General features: G+C 48.2%; 1 protein-coding gene across 4 annotated transcripts; it reads right to left on the bottom strand.

Annotated features, from left to right (window-relative positions):
• Positions 1-303: 303 nt before the first annotated feature.
• Positions 304-15,599, bottom strand: LOC122923508. Of its 4 annotated transcripts, none has more exons than XM_044274333.1 (4): positions 15,472-15,599; positions 6,056-6,182; positions 1,893-2,387; positions 304-1,254 (listed from the first exon to the last, which is right to left on the bottom strand). In XM_044274333.1, exons 1-4 carry the CDS (start codon positions 15,496-15,498, stop codon positions 422-424), a joined length of 1,482 nt encoding a protein of 493 aa, XP_044130268.1. In that variant the 5' UTR covers positions 15,499-15,599; the 3' UTR covers positions 304-421. The 4 variants fall into 4 exon arrangements, with proteins under 4 accessions (XP_044130268.1, XP_044130270.1, XP_044130269.1 ...); XM_044274335.1 differs by lacking the exon at positions 15,472-15,599 and adding an exon at positions 9,985-10,045; XM_044274334.1 differs by lacking the exon at positions 15,472-15,599 and adding an exon at positions 8,747-9,913.
• Positions 15,600-15,979: the final 380 nt, after the last annotated feature.

Raw genomic sequence — 15,979 nt, forward strand, 5'->3', positions numbered from 1 at the left:
TGCTGCCGTCTAGTTTTCAATCACCCTTGCATAATAACTAAAGAACAATCCTGGGATGATGTCACTTCCTGGAAGTGGGAAGAAGTGCGTCAGAAGACCAGAAGGAAGGGTGTAGGACAGCTCTGCACGTGAGAGTAACGTTGAGCTGTGGTACTGGCCCAAGGAGGTGGGCAGACTCTGAGACCGCTTCTGGAGCAGGCTGTGCCTAAGGTGAAGCATTGCTGCAGAAGAGACTCCCTCTGCCAAGAATGCACAAGCGAGACACCCCAAAGATAAGTACAGAGTGACTGTCCACACCGTGCACTGAGAACACTGGGTGCCTTTATTGTGGACAAGAGACCTTAACAAAAAGGGACTGCCTCCGATAACAGCGTTCCTCTTTGTGCTCAGTTTTCCAGCCAATTTCTAGTCCTTCTAGCGCTTAGTCGTACTGGAATCCACAGGTGGATGTGATGAGCTGCTGGAGGAAAGCGGTGGAGAGCTGCAGGTGTCGGTGCAGCTTTGAGTAGGCCTCTCCTGACGAGTGTGTTGTAGGCTTCACCTTCCCGTGCTCTCCTCTGTAGACCTTCTTCAGGGGAGAGGCCATACCTTTTGTTGAGGTCTTGATACGAGAATGAGTTTTCTGGTGTCGCTGGAGTCCAATGAACTGTGAGAAACTGCGGTTACACTTTGGACACGTGAAGTTCTGCTTATCCTGTGATTGCTGATATGTGGAGTCCGTTACTCCGATTTGTCCATCTCTGGGGTGAAGGTGCCTCTGTTGGGGAGGGTCTGGCAGATGTTGGTCATTGATCAGATGGCTGTAACATGTGGTACAGGTGAACATCTTATCCTCAACCTGCAGCCACTCGTGATGGTCCATACCCTGTAAGAAGCTTCTACTGCACATAGAACATGTATAGAAGTTTTCAGTGGATGGAGATTCCTGTGTAGACATCTGCTGGTCAGCCAGAGGTACCCACGCTTGTCCTTCCTCCACACACTGACCACTAACGGAGGAAGTCTGCTCGGTCCACTCTAGTGTCCCTGGAGAGAGTACCCCCAAGTTTTGTGTCCATGGTAAGTAATAATTGGTTGTGTTGTGAGGACTGGTGAGCGCCAGAGGGAACACGGCTTCCCCCTGGATGTCCTGGCGCTCATCTCTCTTATAGTAATCTGGATGGATTGCCCATCTATCTCTATGGGGGGACACTACTTCACTTTCAATAGCAACATTTATCTCCTCCACCTTAAGGTCTGTCAGGAGCTCTGAATCTAGAAGAAAGAGAGAAGAAGGAAAATGGTCAGGACTCACCACTGTCTATAAACATGGCCCATGCATGTTAGGTCCTTCATCTAATGTGTAAGGAGAATCCTGACTCTTCCCACCCTATGGCCGGAGAAGGAGCACTGGGCACGTTCAGTTTGAAATGACCCAATTATTTGTTCTGCAGAGAGGTAAGCTGCTGTCAGAGGAGCCTGCAGGGGACAGAGGATTCTGGAGGAAGAGTCTAAAGTGGAACAGAGGAGTCACACAGCAAACCAGCGGCAGATAAATTAGTAACCGATTACTAGCTGTAGACGGGTGGTTTTTCCAGCTTCAGTACCATTACAACTGCCGCTGCATAGAAAGTCCCCGGTGCTGAAGACGGGTTCTGCCTCGTGGGTGGACTGCAGGAGGTCATTTCAGGTGTCTTAAATGAGAAGACATACCTAACGATATAGATGGATTATATATTTCCAGTCTTAGCTCATTCTGATGTCTGTGGATTGGATGGACACAGTATTTTTCCACATTTTGGGCCCCGGGAGTCAGGTACAGCTTACGTACACATTACATTCCTCCCAGTTACCCTATAAATTCAGTAATGGGGAGAATAAGTTGTTACCAAACAGAGAAGGAACCCACTCACCTGGAAGGCGATCCTGGTTTACCTGCCGATCCCTCTCTGTGAACATATCAACACTAGATGCACAAAGGCCCATATCAGAGACAAAGAAGGGACTGGAAGCATCTTCAAATCTTCCTGTTGTAACCTCTGTCCACTGACTGGTCATTAGGGATATGTCATTACTTTCTGGTACCATCACATGGAAAAAGGCCATCTCTGGATCAGTATGATTAGGCTTTTCTTCTCCTAAAGTCTTCTCTGCTCCAGAGGTCAAAGGTAGTTTCTTAGTGAAGGAATCTTCTAGATGTTTCTGGATGACTGTTGTCTTGGTATGTGGAAGAACCATGGGAGGTGAAGACATCTGTGAGCATGGAGACTTGAAGGCTTCACCAGAAGATGGTACCTTTTCCAGAGTCACTGGGGTCTCTGGTATGTGGATGTTGTCCTCATGTTCAGTCTTCTTTGTCTTTAGACTGTCCCTCAGCTCTGGCTCTTCCCTCTTCAGGAACATATAACCTTGAAGACACAAAACAGACTGATGAAGATTGCTTTCTCCTGTTAGGCTGCTGTGTGGGTCGGAGGGTTTCCCCAAAAATCTGGAACATTGCAATGTTAAATGCATTACTGAGGATCTGTTTATAAGACATAGCAGCTCGAGCCGGTTCTTCTTTCCAACCTTACCACGTACTATATTTATCAAAGTGTAATATATATATACACTGAGCAAAAATATAAACACAACACTTTTGGGTTTGCTCCCATTTTGCTGGAGCTGAACTCAAAGATCTGAAACATTTTGTACAGACACAGAAGACCCATTACTTCCAAATATTGTTCACAAATCTGTGTCAGTGAGCGCTTCTCCTCTGCCGAGATAATCCATCCCACCTCACAGGTGTGGCAGATCAAGGTTCTGATTAGACAGCATGAATATTGCACAGGTGTGTCCTAGACTGCCCACAATAAGAGACCACTCTGAAATGTGCAGTTTGATCACACAGCACAATGCCACAGATGTCGCAATGTTTGAGGGAGCGTGCAGTTGGCATGCTGACTGCAGGGATGTCTACCAGAGCTGTTGCCCGTGCAATGACTGTTCATTTCTCTACCATATGCCATCTCCAAAGGCGTTTCAGAGAATTTGGCAGTACATCCAACCGGCCTCACAACCGCAGACCACGTGTAACCACCCCAGCCCAGGACCTCCACATCCAGCATGTTCACCTCCATGATCATCTGAGACCAGCCACCCGGACAGCTGCAGCAACAGTCGGTTTGTATAACCAAAGAAATTCTGCACAAACTGTCAGAAACCGTCTGCATACTCGTCGCCCTCATCGGGGTCTGGACCTGACTGCAGTTCGTCATCGTAACCGACTTGAGTGGGAAAATGCTCACATTCGATGGCGTCTGGCACGTTGGAGAGGCATTCTGTTCACGGATGAGTCCTGGTTTTCACTGTTCAGGGCAGATGGCAGACGGCGTGTGTGGCGTCATGTGGGTGAGCGTGTCACAATAGGTAGGTAAGCAGGAAAATAACCAAACACGGGAAAACAAACAGAACAAACTACTAGGGCAGGCGAATGTTATGGACAATGAACAAAAACAGGGGCATTTTATTGATGGCATTCTGAATGCACAGAGACACCGTGAGGAGATCCTGAGGCCCGTTGTTGTGCCGTTCATCCACGACCATCACCTCATGTTGCAGCAGGATAATGCACGGCCCCATAGTGCAAGGATCTGTACACTATTCCTGGAAGCTGAAAACATCCCAGTTCTTGCCTGGCAGCATCACTCACCGGACACGTCACCCATTGAGCAGGTTTGGGACGCTCTGGATCGGCGTATACGACACCGTGTTCCAGTTCCTGACAATATTCTGCACAGCTATTTAAGAGGAGTGGACCAACATCCCACAGGCCACCATCAACAACCTGTTCAACTCTATGCCACAGAGATGTGTTGCACTGCGTGTGGCAAATGGTGGCCACACCAGATATTAACTGGTTTTCTGACCCCCCCCCCCCTCCCCCCCAGTAAGGCAAAACTGTGCACATTTCAGAGTGACCTTTTATTGTGGGCAGTCTAAGGCACAACTGTGCAATATTCATGCTGTCTAATCAGCAGCTTGATCTGCCGCACCTGTGAGGTGGGATGGATGCGGCAAAGGAGAAGCGCTCACTAACACAGATCCAGACAGATTTGTGAACAATATTCGAGAGTAATGGGTCTGTTGTGTACATAGAAAATGTTTCAGATCTTTGAGTTCAGCTCATGCAAAATGGGAGCAAAACCGAAAGTGTTGTGTTTATATTTTTGTTCAGTGTATATATATACACAGTACAGACCAAAAGTTTGGACACAGCTTCTCATTCAAAGAGTTTTCTTTATTTCCATGACTATGACAATTGTAGATTCACACTGAAGGCATCAAAACTATGAATTATCACATGTGGAATTATATACATAACAAAAAGTGTGAAACAACTGAAAATAGGTCATATTCTAGGTTCTTCAAAGTAGCCACCTTTTGCTTTGATTACTGCTTTGCACACTCTTGCCATTCTCTTGATGAGCTTCCAGAGGTAGTCACCTGAAATGGTCTTCCAACAGTCTTGAAGGAGTTCCCAGAGATGCTTAGCACTTGTTGGCCCTTTTGCCTTCACTCTGCGGTCCAGCTCACCCCAAACCATCTCGATTGGGTTCAGGTCCGGTGACTGTGGAGGCCAGGTCATCTGGCGCAGCACCCCATCACTCTCCTTCATGGTCAGATAGCCCTTACACAGCCTGGAGGTGTGTTTGGGGTCATTGCCCTGTTGAAAAATAAATGATGGTCCAACTAAACACAAACCGGATGGAATAGCATGCCGCTGCAAGATGCCGTGGTAGCCATGCTGGTTCAGTATGCCTTCAATTCTGAATAAATCCCCAACAGTGTCACCAGCAAAGCCCCCCCACACCATCACACCTCCTCCTCCATGCTTCACGGTGGGAACCAGGCATGTAGAGTCCATCCGTTCACCTTTTCTGCGTCGCACAAAGACACGGTGGTTGGAACCAAAGATCTCAAATTTGGACTCATCAGACCAAAACACAGATTTCCACTGGTCTAATGTCCATTCCTTGTGTTCTTTAGCCCAGACAAGTCTCTTCTGCTTGTTGCCTGTCCTTAGCAGTGGTTTCCTAGCAGATAGTCTACCATGACGGCCTGATTCACACAGTCTCCTCCTAACAGTTGTTCTAGAGATGTGTCTGCTGCTAGAACTCTGGGTGGCATTGACCTGGTCTCTAATCTGAGCTGCTGGTGACTCGGATGAACTTCTCCTCCGCAGCAGAGGTGACTCTTGGTCTTCCTTTCCTGGGGCGGTCCGCATGTCAGCCAGTTTCTTTGTAGCGCTTGATGGTTTTTGTGACTGCACTTGGGGACACTTTCAAAGTTTTCCCAATTTTTCGGACTGACTGACCTTCATTTCCTAAAGTAATGATGGCCACTCGTTTTTCTTTACTTAGCTGCTTCTTTCTTGCCATAATACAAATTCTAACAGTCTATTCAGTAGGACTATCAGCTGTGTATCCACCGGACTTCTCCACAACGCAGCTGATGGTCCCAACCCCATTTATAAGGCAAGAAATCCCACTTATTACACCTGACAGGACACACCTGTGAAGTGAAGACCATTTCAGGTGACTACCTCTGGAAGCTCATCAAGAGAATGCCAAGAGTGTGCAAAGCAGTAATCAAAGCAAAAGGTGGCTACTGTGAAGAACCTAGAATATGACCTATTTTCAGTTGTTTCACACTTGTTTGTTATGTATATAATTCCACATGTGATAATTCATAGTTTTGATGCCTTCAGTGGGAATCTACAATTGTCATAGTCATGAAAATAAAGAAAACTCTTTGAATGAGAAGCTGTGTCCAAACTTTTGGTCTGTACTATATATATATATATATATATATATATATATATATATATATATATATATGAACTATAGAACAACCTCAGAACTATACCCTATAGACACAGGTAATTGAATTCTCTCGACCACCCTGTTTTCTACTCCATAGAATGAAAGGTGTGAAATCATCCAACATTTTTTTGCTGGATTTTACCCATAACTGCTCATCATGAGACATTGTTTAAATTGAGAAGTCCATAGATTTCACTATGCCAACTCACCCAGAGAAGTGACCAGTTCCATGGTGTCCCTCATGACCGTCCTATACAGTTCTTTCTGCCATGTGGCAAGTTCCAGCAATTCTTCTTCTGAGAAGGACAATGTCATGTCTGCAAATGCAGGTGTAGCCTGGAAGACACAGATGATACAGACGTCTTGTCATATTCCCTCCAGTGGGAAATGGGATGTGTACTGCAGGGAGTGAGTACAGGATATGCAGTAGGACAGGGTGGGTGGTGGGTATGGGGGTTAACATAAGGTGAGAATATTCAATGAGTGGTAGGAGGGATGCAAGAGTAATGCAGGGTGTGAGTACAGGATGTGTGGTGGGCAGCTGGTAGATAACGCAGGGCGTGATTTTAGAATGTGAGGTAGGGATTGAGTGGGTAATGGCAGGTGTGAGTACAGGAAGTGTGATGGCCCTTGGATAGGCAATGCAGGGTGTGAGTACAGAATATGAGGTAGGGATGAGGTGGGTAATACAGGGTGTGAGGTAGGGATGGGATGGATAATGGTAGGTGTGAGTACAGGGTGTGAGGTAGGGATGGGATGGGGTGGGTAATGGCAGGTGTGAGTACAAGATGTGTAGTTGGCAGGTGGTGGGTAATGCAAGGTGTGAGTACAGGATGTGAGGTAGGGATGGGATGGGGTGGGTAATGGCAGGTGTGAGTACAAGATGTGTAGTTGGCAGGTGGTGGGTAATGCAAGGTGTGAGTACAGGATGTGAGGTAGGGATGGGGTGGCTAATGTAGGGTGTGAGTACAAGATGTGAGGTAGGGATGGGGTGGGTAATGCCAGGTGTGAGTACAGGATGTGAGGTAGGGATGGGGTGAGTAATGGCAGGTGTGAGTACAGGGTGTGAGGTAGGGATGGGGCGGGTAATGCAGGGTGTGAGTACAGGATGTGAGGTAGGGATGGGGTGGGTAATGCAGGGTGTGAGTACAGGATGTGAGGTAGGGATGGGGTGGGTAATGCCAGGTGTGAGTACAGGATGTGAGGTAGGGATGGGGTGAGTAATGGCAGGTGTTAGTACAGGGTGTGAGGTAGGGATGGGGTAGGTAATGGCAGGTGTGAGTACAAGATGTGTAGTTGGCAGGTGGTGGGTAATGCAAGGTGTGAGTACAGGATGTGAGGTAGGGATGGGGTGGGTAATGCAGGGTGTGAGTACAGGATGTTAGGTAAAGATGGAGTGGGTAATGCCAGGTTTGAGTACAGGATGTGAGGTAGGGATGCAGTGGGTAATGCCAGGTGTGAGTACAGAATATGAGGTAGAGATGCGGTGGGTAATACAGGGTGTGAGGTAGGGATGGGATGGATAATGGTAGGTGTGAGTACAGGGTGTGAGGTAAGGATGGGGTGGGTAATACAGGGTGTGAGGTAAGGATGGGGTGGGTAATGCAAGGTGTGAGTACAGGATGTGAGGTAGGGATGCAGTGGGTAATGCCAGGTGTGAGTACAGAATATGAGGTAGAGATGCGGTGGGTAATACAGGGTGTGAGGTAGGGATGGGATGGATAATGGTAGGTGTGAGTACAGGGTGTGAGGTAAGGATGGGGTGGGTAATACAGGGTGTGAGGTAAGGATGGGGTGGGTAATGCAAGGTGTGAGTACAGGATGTGAGGTAAGGATGGGGTGGGTAATGCCAGGTGTGAGTACAGAATGTGAGGTAGGGATGGGGTGGGTAATGCAGGATGTGAGTACAGGATGTGAGGTAAGGATGCAGTGGGTAATGCCAGGTGTGAGTACAGAATATGAGGTAGGGATGCGGTGGGTAATACAGGGTGTGAGGTAGGTATGGGATGGATAATGGTAGGTGTGAGTACAGGGTGTGAGGTGGGGATGGAGTGGGTAATGCAGGGTGTGAGTACAGGATGTGAGGTAGGGATAGGGTGGGTAATGCCAGGTGTGAGTACAGGATGTGAGGTGGGCATCGGGTGGGTATTGCAGGGTGTGAGGTAGGGATGGGGTGGGTAATGGCAGGTGTGAGTACAGGATGTGAGGTAGGGATGGGGTGGGGTGGGTAATGCAGGGTGTGAGTACAGGATGTGAGGTAGGGATGGGGTGGGGTGGGTATCGCAGGGTGTGAGTACAGAATGTGAGGTAGGGATGGGGTGGGTAATGCCAGGTGTGAGTACAGGATGTGAGGTGGGCATCGGGTGGGTATTGCAGGGTGTGAGGTAGGGATGGGGTGGGTAATGCAGGGTATGAGTACAGGATGTGAGGTGGGCATCAGGTGGTTATTGCAGAGTGTGAGGTAGGGATGGGGTGGGTAATGCAGGGTGTGAGTACAGGATGTGAGGTGGGCATCGGGTGGGTATTGCAGGGTATGAGTACAGTACTCACTATGATTCTGACATATACCACCTGAGGCCAACAGAGGACATGGTGACCTGCAGAATACATGTGATCATACTCAATGCAGCCAACTTTAATAATGAAAATCGTGCCCCTCTTTTCCACTGACAATCCACTAATCACTGTAAACACAATCCTGAATGGTCTGAAGAAGGTGGAGTGATCGGGGAAGCATCTCTCCAGGCTTTGGTGTTGTGCCCCTGTACCATGTGACTATGATTACAACACAATATGGAGCTATCACCACATGTGAACACCACCTTGTTGGTTTTTTAAGTGAACATTTGTGTGAGAGAGAAATTGCTGAATCATTGACACTATTACAGCATCAAAGGTACCAAGAATTTGACGGTTTCATTTGCAGGTGTCCACCTTGGTCCTGAGAGGAGGCCACATCTTGACCAACCCTTGAAAGATGAAGGTCCAAATCAGAGTAAAGTGTGAGGAGCAGACATCTTATAGATCCTGGGGTGGTGGTTTCATTACAATTGAAGATTTAATCAAGAAGGACAATGATACAAGGAAGAGAAGAATTATCTGGACTACGGTACACTGTAGTCGTCTTTGGTGGACTGAACTTGCCTATGGTGGACACTGGTGGTCTTACTGAACATGGATAGTCTTTGGTGGAATGCGGTGGTCTAGACACACAATCTTAGGATCTCAGTCCCAGCAAGTTCAGTTCAAGAACCTACAAGTCTTTGCCACTAACTCTGACAGGGACTCTCTTGGCCAGGACTCATAGTAATATCAATATCTGGACTACTGAGCCCAGGCCGGACATGTTGGATAGATTGAGGAAGGAGCTATTTTTCTTCCTGTCAATGTCTTCCATAGCTCAACTTTGGCGCTAATCTGACCATTCCTAGGATACAAATATGCCTTTCTTTGTTGCTAGGAAACCAACCAGCCTCTCACATGCCAGTTGCTAGGATACCTGGTTTCCAGGCAACGGTTTCTAGGACAGAAGCTGGACCCTCTGCTTGATGTTGCCAGGAGACTGTGTGCTTGGACTAAGATGCCAGCCACTACTGTTCTGTAAAATAATATATAAGTCATCCATAATACGTCTATGTCTAGGGGAGCTGAGATCTCTGGGGGGTCCTGGTGGAGGGGAACTGGGATCTCTATAGTACATGGTGGAGGATTGCTGGGATCTCTGTGGTACATGATGGAGGAGAGCTGGGATCTCTGTGGTACATGGTGGAGGAGACTTGGATCTCTGTGGTACATGATGGAGGAGAGCTGGGATCTCTGTGGTACATGATGGAGGGGAGCTGGGATCTCTGGGGTTCTGGGTGGACAGGAGCTAGGATCTGTGTAGCACACGGTGGATGGAAGCTGGGAACTCTGTAGTATATGGTTGAGGGGAGCTAGAATCTCTGAAGTACATGGTGGAGGAGAGCTGGGATCTTTGCAGGGGCATTGCTAGGGCCTAAAAAGATCTGGGCCCAAGCCCCAATGCATATGGCCCAATTTTCTAAGTCGACCAACCCCCCCCCCCACCTCCCCCCCCCCCCCTACAAACACTAGCACTGAAGACACTTTCCTGTACTTGCTATACAGCAGCACCTACCTCTCACATCCAGGGCCTCCAGGTGACGTCTCCTCCGATGTACAGTAGACCTTCTCTGTCATCATCTTCTCCATTCGGTCCGGACAACTTCTCTCAGCCGCCTCGTCTCTGCAGAGTGAGACACACCGACATCTTATCTTCCTCACTTTTCTGTACCCCCAAATACTATCCTGAAGAAAAATGAGTGCCCCATAGTAACAGTACTCCTTATAGTCCCGCAAATAGTAATTACATTCTAGAAGGCCCTCATTAGTAATACTGCCCCCTACAGAGCATCCAGTAAAAACAAAGCCCCCTATTGTTCCTCCGGTGGTAATAAAGCTCTCTACTGACCCCTCAGTAGTAATAAGGCCCCCTATTCCCCCCAGCGGTAATAAAGCGCTCTACTGACCCCTCAGTAGTAATAAGGCCCCCACAGTGCTCATAGTAGAAATAAGGCAGAGCTATAAGTCCCTCCTATAGAGCCCCCAGTAGTAATAAGAATGCCTAATGTCCCCTGGATTTAAAATGCCCCCACAGTGCCCCCAGTATTTATACTTCCCCCTACTGTTATAATGCTCACCCTGAAGTGCCCAGTATTTGTAATGCCCCCTGCAGTGCCCCCTGTAGTTATATTCCTCTGTTTACTGTCCTCAGAAATTATAATTCCTTAGCCCCTCCACCATACAGTCCCATGTAAATACCATCACATAATCTCTCCTGCCCCCTCCAATATACAGTCCCACGTAAATAACATCACCCTCTCCTCAGCCCCCTCCAACATACAGCCCCATGTAAATAACATCACCCCTCAATATTTAGTCCCATGTTAATAACATCACTCCCTCCCCCAGACACCTTCAACATACAGTCCCATGTAAATAAAATAACCCCCTTCCCAGCCACCTCCAACATGCATTCCCATGTAAATAACATCACTCCCTCAACTATCTGTCCAATGTAAATACCATCACTTCACCCCACTGTCCCATGTAAATAACTTCCATCCCTTCAGCCCTAACATATATTCCCAGTTAAATAACTACAACTCCCAACATTGCTCTGCCTCTCACACTGAGTAATTTTCACTTACCTCTCCTCATGTTGCAGACCTCACCCTCTTCCCAAGACTTTTTCCTCACTGCTGAGCCGTCCTCTCCTGCACTGGTCACATGACGGTGGCATCATCGCAGGTCCTTTTCAGCTACTGCATTTAGAACTGATCACATGACCTGTGATGTCACCACAGGTCCTTCAGCTCTTGCAGAGCATTAGATTCGCTTGTATTGCTGTCCTTAAAAACTATATTACACTGGCGCTTTTATCCTCTGTGAACTTATAGTTCACGCTGTGGTACCGCAATAGTACCGCCACTACTGCAAAAACAGGAAAACCAATAACAACAGTATGGTCCCGCGCGACAATTCCCACGCCTCCTACAATACCATAAGCAGAGGTAAACGAGCATTCAACCCATCGATGCTTATGGTATTGTAGGAGGTGTGGGGAATTGTCCCGCGGGACCATAATATTGATGAGATGGTGCCCAGAGGCTGGTGAGTACATGTATGTGATCTTATGGGGTCCGTGAGACGTGATTTATATACTTATTCTGGTAGAAAAACATGATGGTTCAGATCTAGATATAAGCGCACTGTGGAAAGCGAAAGACCGGGGGTGAGGTAGACATAGTAAACATGATTATATGGGAATCGATGTGGAACATGATCCTTCAAAACATGGTCATATCATCTGTGCCAAATACAAAAAACCCCACTAGAATAGCTGAAGATGCTGGTCCTACAAGGGATATCCTGGGCATGAATGCAGAAGCACTGGGGTCAGGCATGAAGGGATGGCCACAGGAAGACATGCCATAGATTCCCATAATCGGTCAGAGTAGCCTGGAGATGAAGCTCCCTGTAGGGTGGGTAGAGGCGTTCCTGGGGCGCTGGATGCAGGAGTATTGGTGGTTGTTTACCGCCGTATAAATAGCTAGACAGTGGTTCCGGTCATGTGACTGGAACCATTGCGCTCAGTGTAGTGCTAACTGGGACTTCCGCTCTATGGAACGCACACGTGCGCTCCACTCATCACGTTACTTCCGGTCACATGACCGGAACCACTGTCTACACTGTAAACACCGCCGATAATCCTGCATCCAGCGCCCCAGGAACGCCTCTACCCACCCTACAGGGAGCTTCATCTCCAGGCTACTCTGACCGATTATGAGAATTTATGGCATGTCTTCCTGTGGCCATCCCTTCATGCCTGACCCCAGTGCTTCTGCATTCATGCACAGGATATCCTTTGTAGGACCAGCATTGTGAGCTATTCTTATGTTTCCGTATTTGGCACAGATGATATGACCATGTGGCCATCCCTTCATGTCTGACCCTAATGCCTCGAGAAAACTTCAGAAAAGTCACGGCACTCTTGTTCTTGAATCCAAACTTAGTGTTTAATCACACTGAAAAAATACAGCAACGTTTCGACACCCAGGTCTTTCTCAAGCTACATGTCGCTTGAGAAAGACCTGTGTGTCGAAACGTTGCTGTATCCTTTCGGTGTGATTAAACGCTAAGCTTTGATTCAAGAACAAGAGTGCCGTGACTTTTCTGAAGTTTTCTCTACGTTTGAGGTTTCCCTGAGGCCGGGACCTGACGCCACGAGCACCGCCGCCATACCATGGACTATTTGTTCCAGTAGGTCGTGCTGTCCTATTCCATTTTTTATGACCCCAGTGCTTCTGCATTCATGCCCAGGATATCCTTTGTAGGACCAGCATCTTCAGCTATTCTAGTGGGGTTTTTTGTATTTGGCACAGATGATATGACCATGTTTTGAAGGATCATGTTCCACATCGATTCCCATATAATCATGTTTACTATGTCTACCTCACCCCCGGTCTTTCGCTTTCCACAGTGCACTTATATCTAGATCTGAACCATCATGTTTTTCTACCACAATAAGTATATAAATCACGTCTCACGGACCCCATAAGATCACATACATGTACTCACCAGCCTCTGGGCACCATCTCACTTCGCTGCTATAACTATAGAAGATTTTTCTTGTCGATTATTTCTCGTTAGATTATAATTGTGATACTTCACTTCATGCTCTGCCGTCTGAAATCGACCCATTCAAATCATGTAATTAATATTATTCCTGATAATGTGACCGCTGATGAAGGTCCATCGTGACCGAAACGTCTGGTCAGAAATATTCTGCCATTGATATCCACCACTGGGCAAATGGATGATGCAGAAAATATGAAATAAAGCTGTACTTGAATAGCAAAATTTTCAACCTGAGGGCCTCAATACTTCATTACTTTAAGTTCCCAGTCCACCCCTGCATGGTAGAGGGAAGCGGAAATCTCTGTAGTATATGTGGAGTAGAGCTGAGATCTCTGGGGATCCTGGCAGAGGGAAGCTGAGGTCTCTAATATATGGCGGAGGGGAGCTGGGATCTCTATGGGTCCTGGTGGAGGGAAGCTGGGATCTGTCTAGAACATGGTAGAGGGGAGCTGGAATCTCTGTGGGTCCTGGCTGAATGGAGCTGGTACCTCTGTACTACATGGTGGAGAGAAGCTAGGATCTCTGTAGTACATGGTGTAGAAGAGATGGCATCTCTGGGGTCCTGGTGGAGGGAAGCTGTGAACTCTGTACTACATTGTAGAGGAGAGGTGGGATCTCTGTAGTACATAGTGGAGGGAAGCTGAGATCTCTAAGGGTTTTGGGCAGGGAGCTGGGATCTCTGTAGTAGATAGGGGAGGAGAGGTGGGATCTCTGTAGTAGATGGTGGAGGATAGCTGGGATCTCTATAGTAGATGGTGCAGGAAAGCTTGGATCTCTGTAGTAGATAGTGAAGGACAGCTGTGATCTCTGTAGTACATGGTACAGGGTAGCTTGGATCTCTGTAGTACATGGTGGGGGAAGCTGGGATCTCTATAGTAGATGGTGGAGGAAAGCTTGGATCTCTGTAGTACATTGTGGAGGAAAGCTAGGATCTCTGGGGGTCCTTGAAGAAGTGAGTTTGTGTCTTTGGAGTTCCTGATGAAGTTGATCTCTGGGACTTCTGGCAGAGGAGTGTTGGAATCCCTGGGGTTCCTGGTGGAGGAGAGAAGGGTCCTAGTAGGGGTAGCAGCAATGCCTATTTTGAGCTAAAAAACCCTTTCCTGAGCTGGCAACCTACAACCTGAACCAATAGCCCCAACCTGAGCTGACAACCACCACCCTGAGCTGACGACCACCACCCTGAGCTGACGACCACCACCCTGAGCTGACTACCACCACCCTGAGCTGACTACCACCACCCTGAGCTGACAACCACCATGCTGAGCTGACAACCACCACCCTGAGCTGACGACCACCACCCTGAGCTGACAACCACCATGCTGAGCTGACAACCAACACCCCGAGCTGACAACCACCACCCTGAGCTGACGACCACCACCCTGAGCTGACAACCACCATGCTGAGCTGACAACCACCACCCTGAGCTGACAACCACCACCCTGAGCTGACAACCACCATGCTGAGCTGACAACCACCATGCTGAGCTGACAACCAACACCCTGAGCTGACAACCACCACCTTGAGCTGACGACCACCACCCTGAGCTGACGAACCACCACCCTGAGCTGACGAACCACCACCCTGAGCTGACGACCACCACCCTGAGCTGACAACCACCACCCTGAGCTGACGACCACCACCCTGAGCTGACGACCACCACCCTGAGCTGACTACCACCACCCTGAGCTGACGACCACCACCCTGAGCTGACAACCACCATCCCGAGCTGACAACCACCACCCTGAGCTGACGACCACCACCCTGAGCTGACTACCACCACCCTGAGCTGACAACCACCATGCTGAGCTGACAACCACCACCCTGAGCTGACGACCACCACCCTGAGCTGACAACCACCATCCCGAGCTGACAACCACCACCCTGAGCTGACGACCACCACCCTGAGCTGACAACCACCATGCTGAGCTGACAACCACCACCCTGAGCTGACAACCACCACCCTGAGCTGACAACCACCATGCTGAGCTGACAACCACCATGCTGAGCTGACAACCAACACCCTGAGCTGACAACCACCACCCTGAGCTGACGACCACCACCCTGAGCTGACGAACCACCACCCTGAGCTGACGAACCACCACCCTGAGCTGACGACCACCACCCTGAGCTGACAACCACCACCCTGAGCTGACAACCACCACCCTGAGCTGACAACCACCACCCTGAGCTGACGACCACCACCCTGATCTGGCTATTGTGACACTATCATTACTAACCTCACCCTCTGCTGATAACATAAATAATTCTCAATAAAAAAGACAGTAATAAAGATAATACAATTTATGAAGAATAATCTAGCGATCTCCTGCCACTGGTGATAATAAGACACTGATAATAGATCCCTGGATAAAACCTGACGCAATAAAAGACTTATAGATATAAGAAATAATACTCAGGACCTCACCTGCTGCGAGTATCGAGATATTGCCATGTCTCCTCTGTCTTCTCCACGCTGCTGTCTCCCAACTCTGACAGTCTGCCTTACTTCTGTCTAATGCAGCGAGACACCTCCTCTGCTAAGTGTGGTCTCCTGATGCCACCAACATTATAATATGAATGAGAGTCTAAAAACAGGAAATCGCCTCATCTGATGACTCAGACGAAGAGGAATGACCCTACGAAGCTGCATATACAGACTCTGCACAGTACCACTTCTCCTGTATACAGAGAGTAATCCTCAGTATCTGCTCTTATTCTGTATATATACACTGCACAGTACCACTTCTCCTGTCCTGTATACTGGGTGTAATCCTCAGTATCTGCTCTTATTCTGTATATATATACACTGCACAGTACCACTTCTCCTGTCCTGTATACTGGGTGTAATCCTCAGTATCTGCTCTTATTCTGTATATATACACTGCACAGTACCACTGCTCCTGTCCTGTATACTGGGTGTAATCCTCAGTATC

This window comes from Bufo gargarizans, unplaced genomic scaffold (genome assembly GCF_014858855.1).
Source record: "Bufo gargarizans isolate SCDJY-AF-19 unplaced genomic scaffold, ASM1485885v1 original_scaffold_1678_pilon, whole genome shotgun sequence".
Taxonomy (NCBI): Eukaryota; Metazoa; Chordata; class Amphibia; order Anura; family Bufonidae; genus Bufo; species Bufo gargarizans.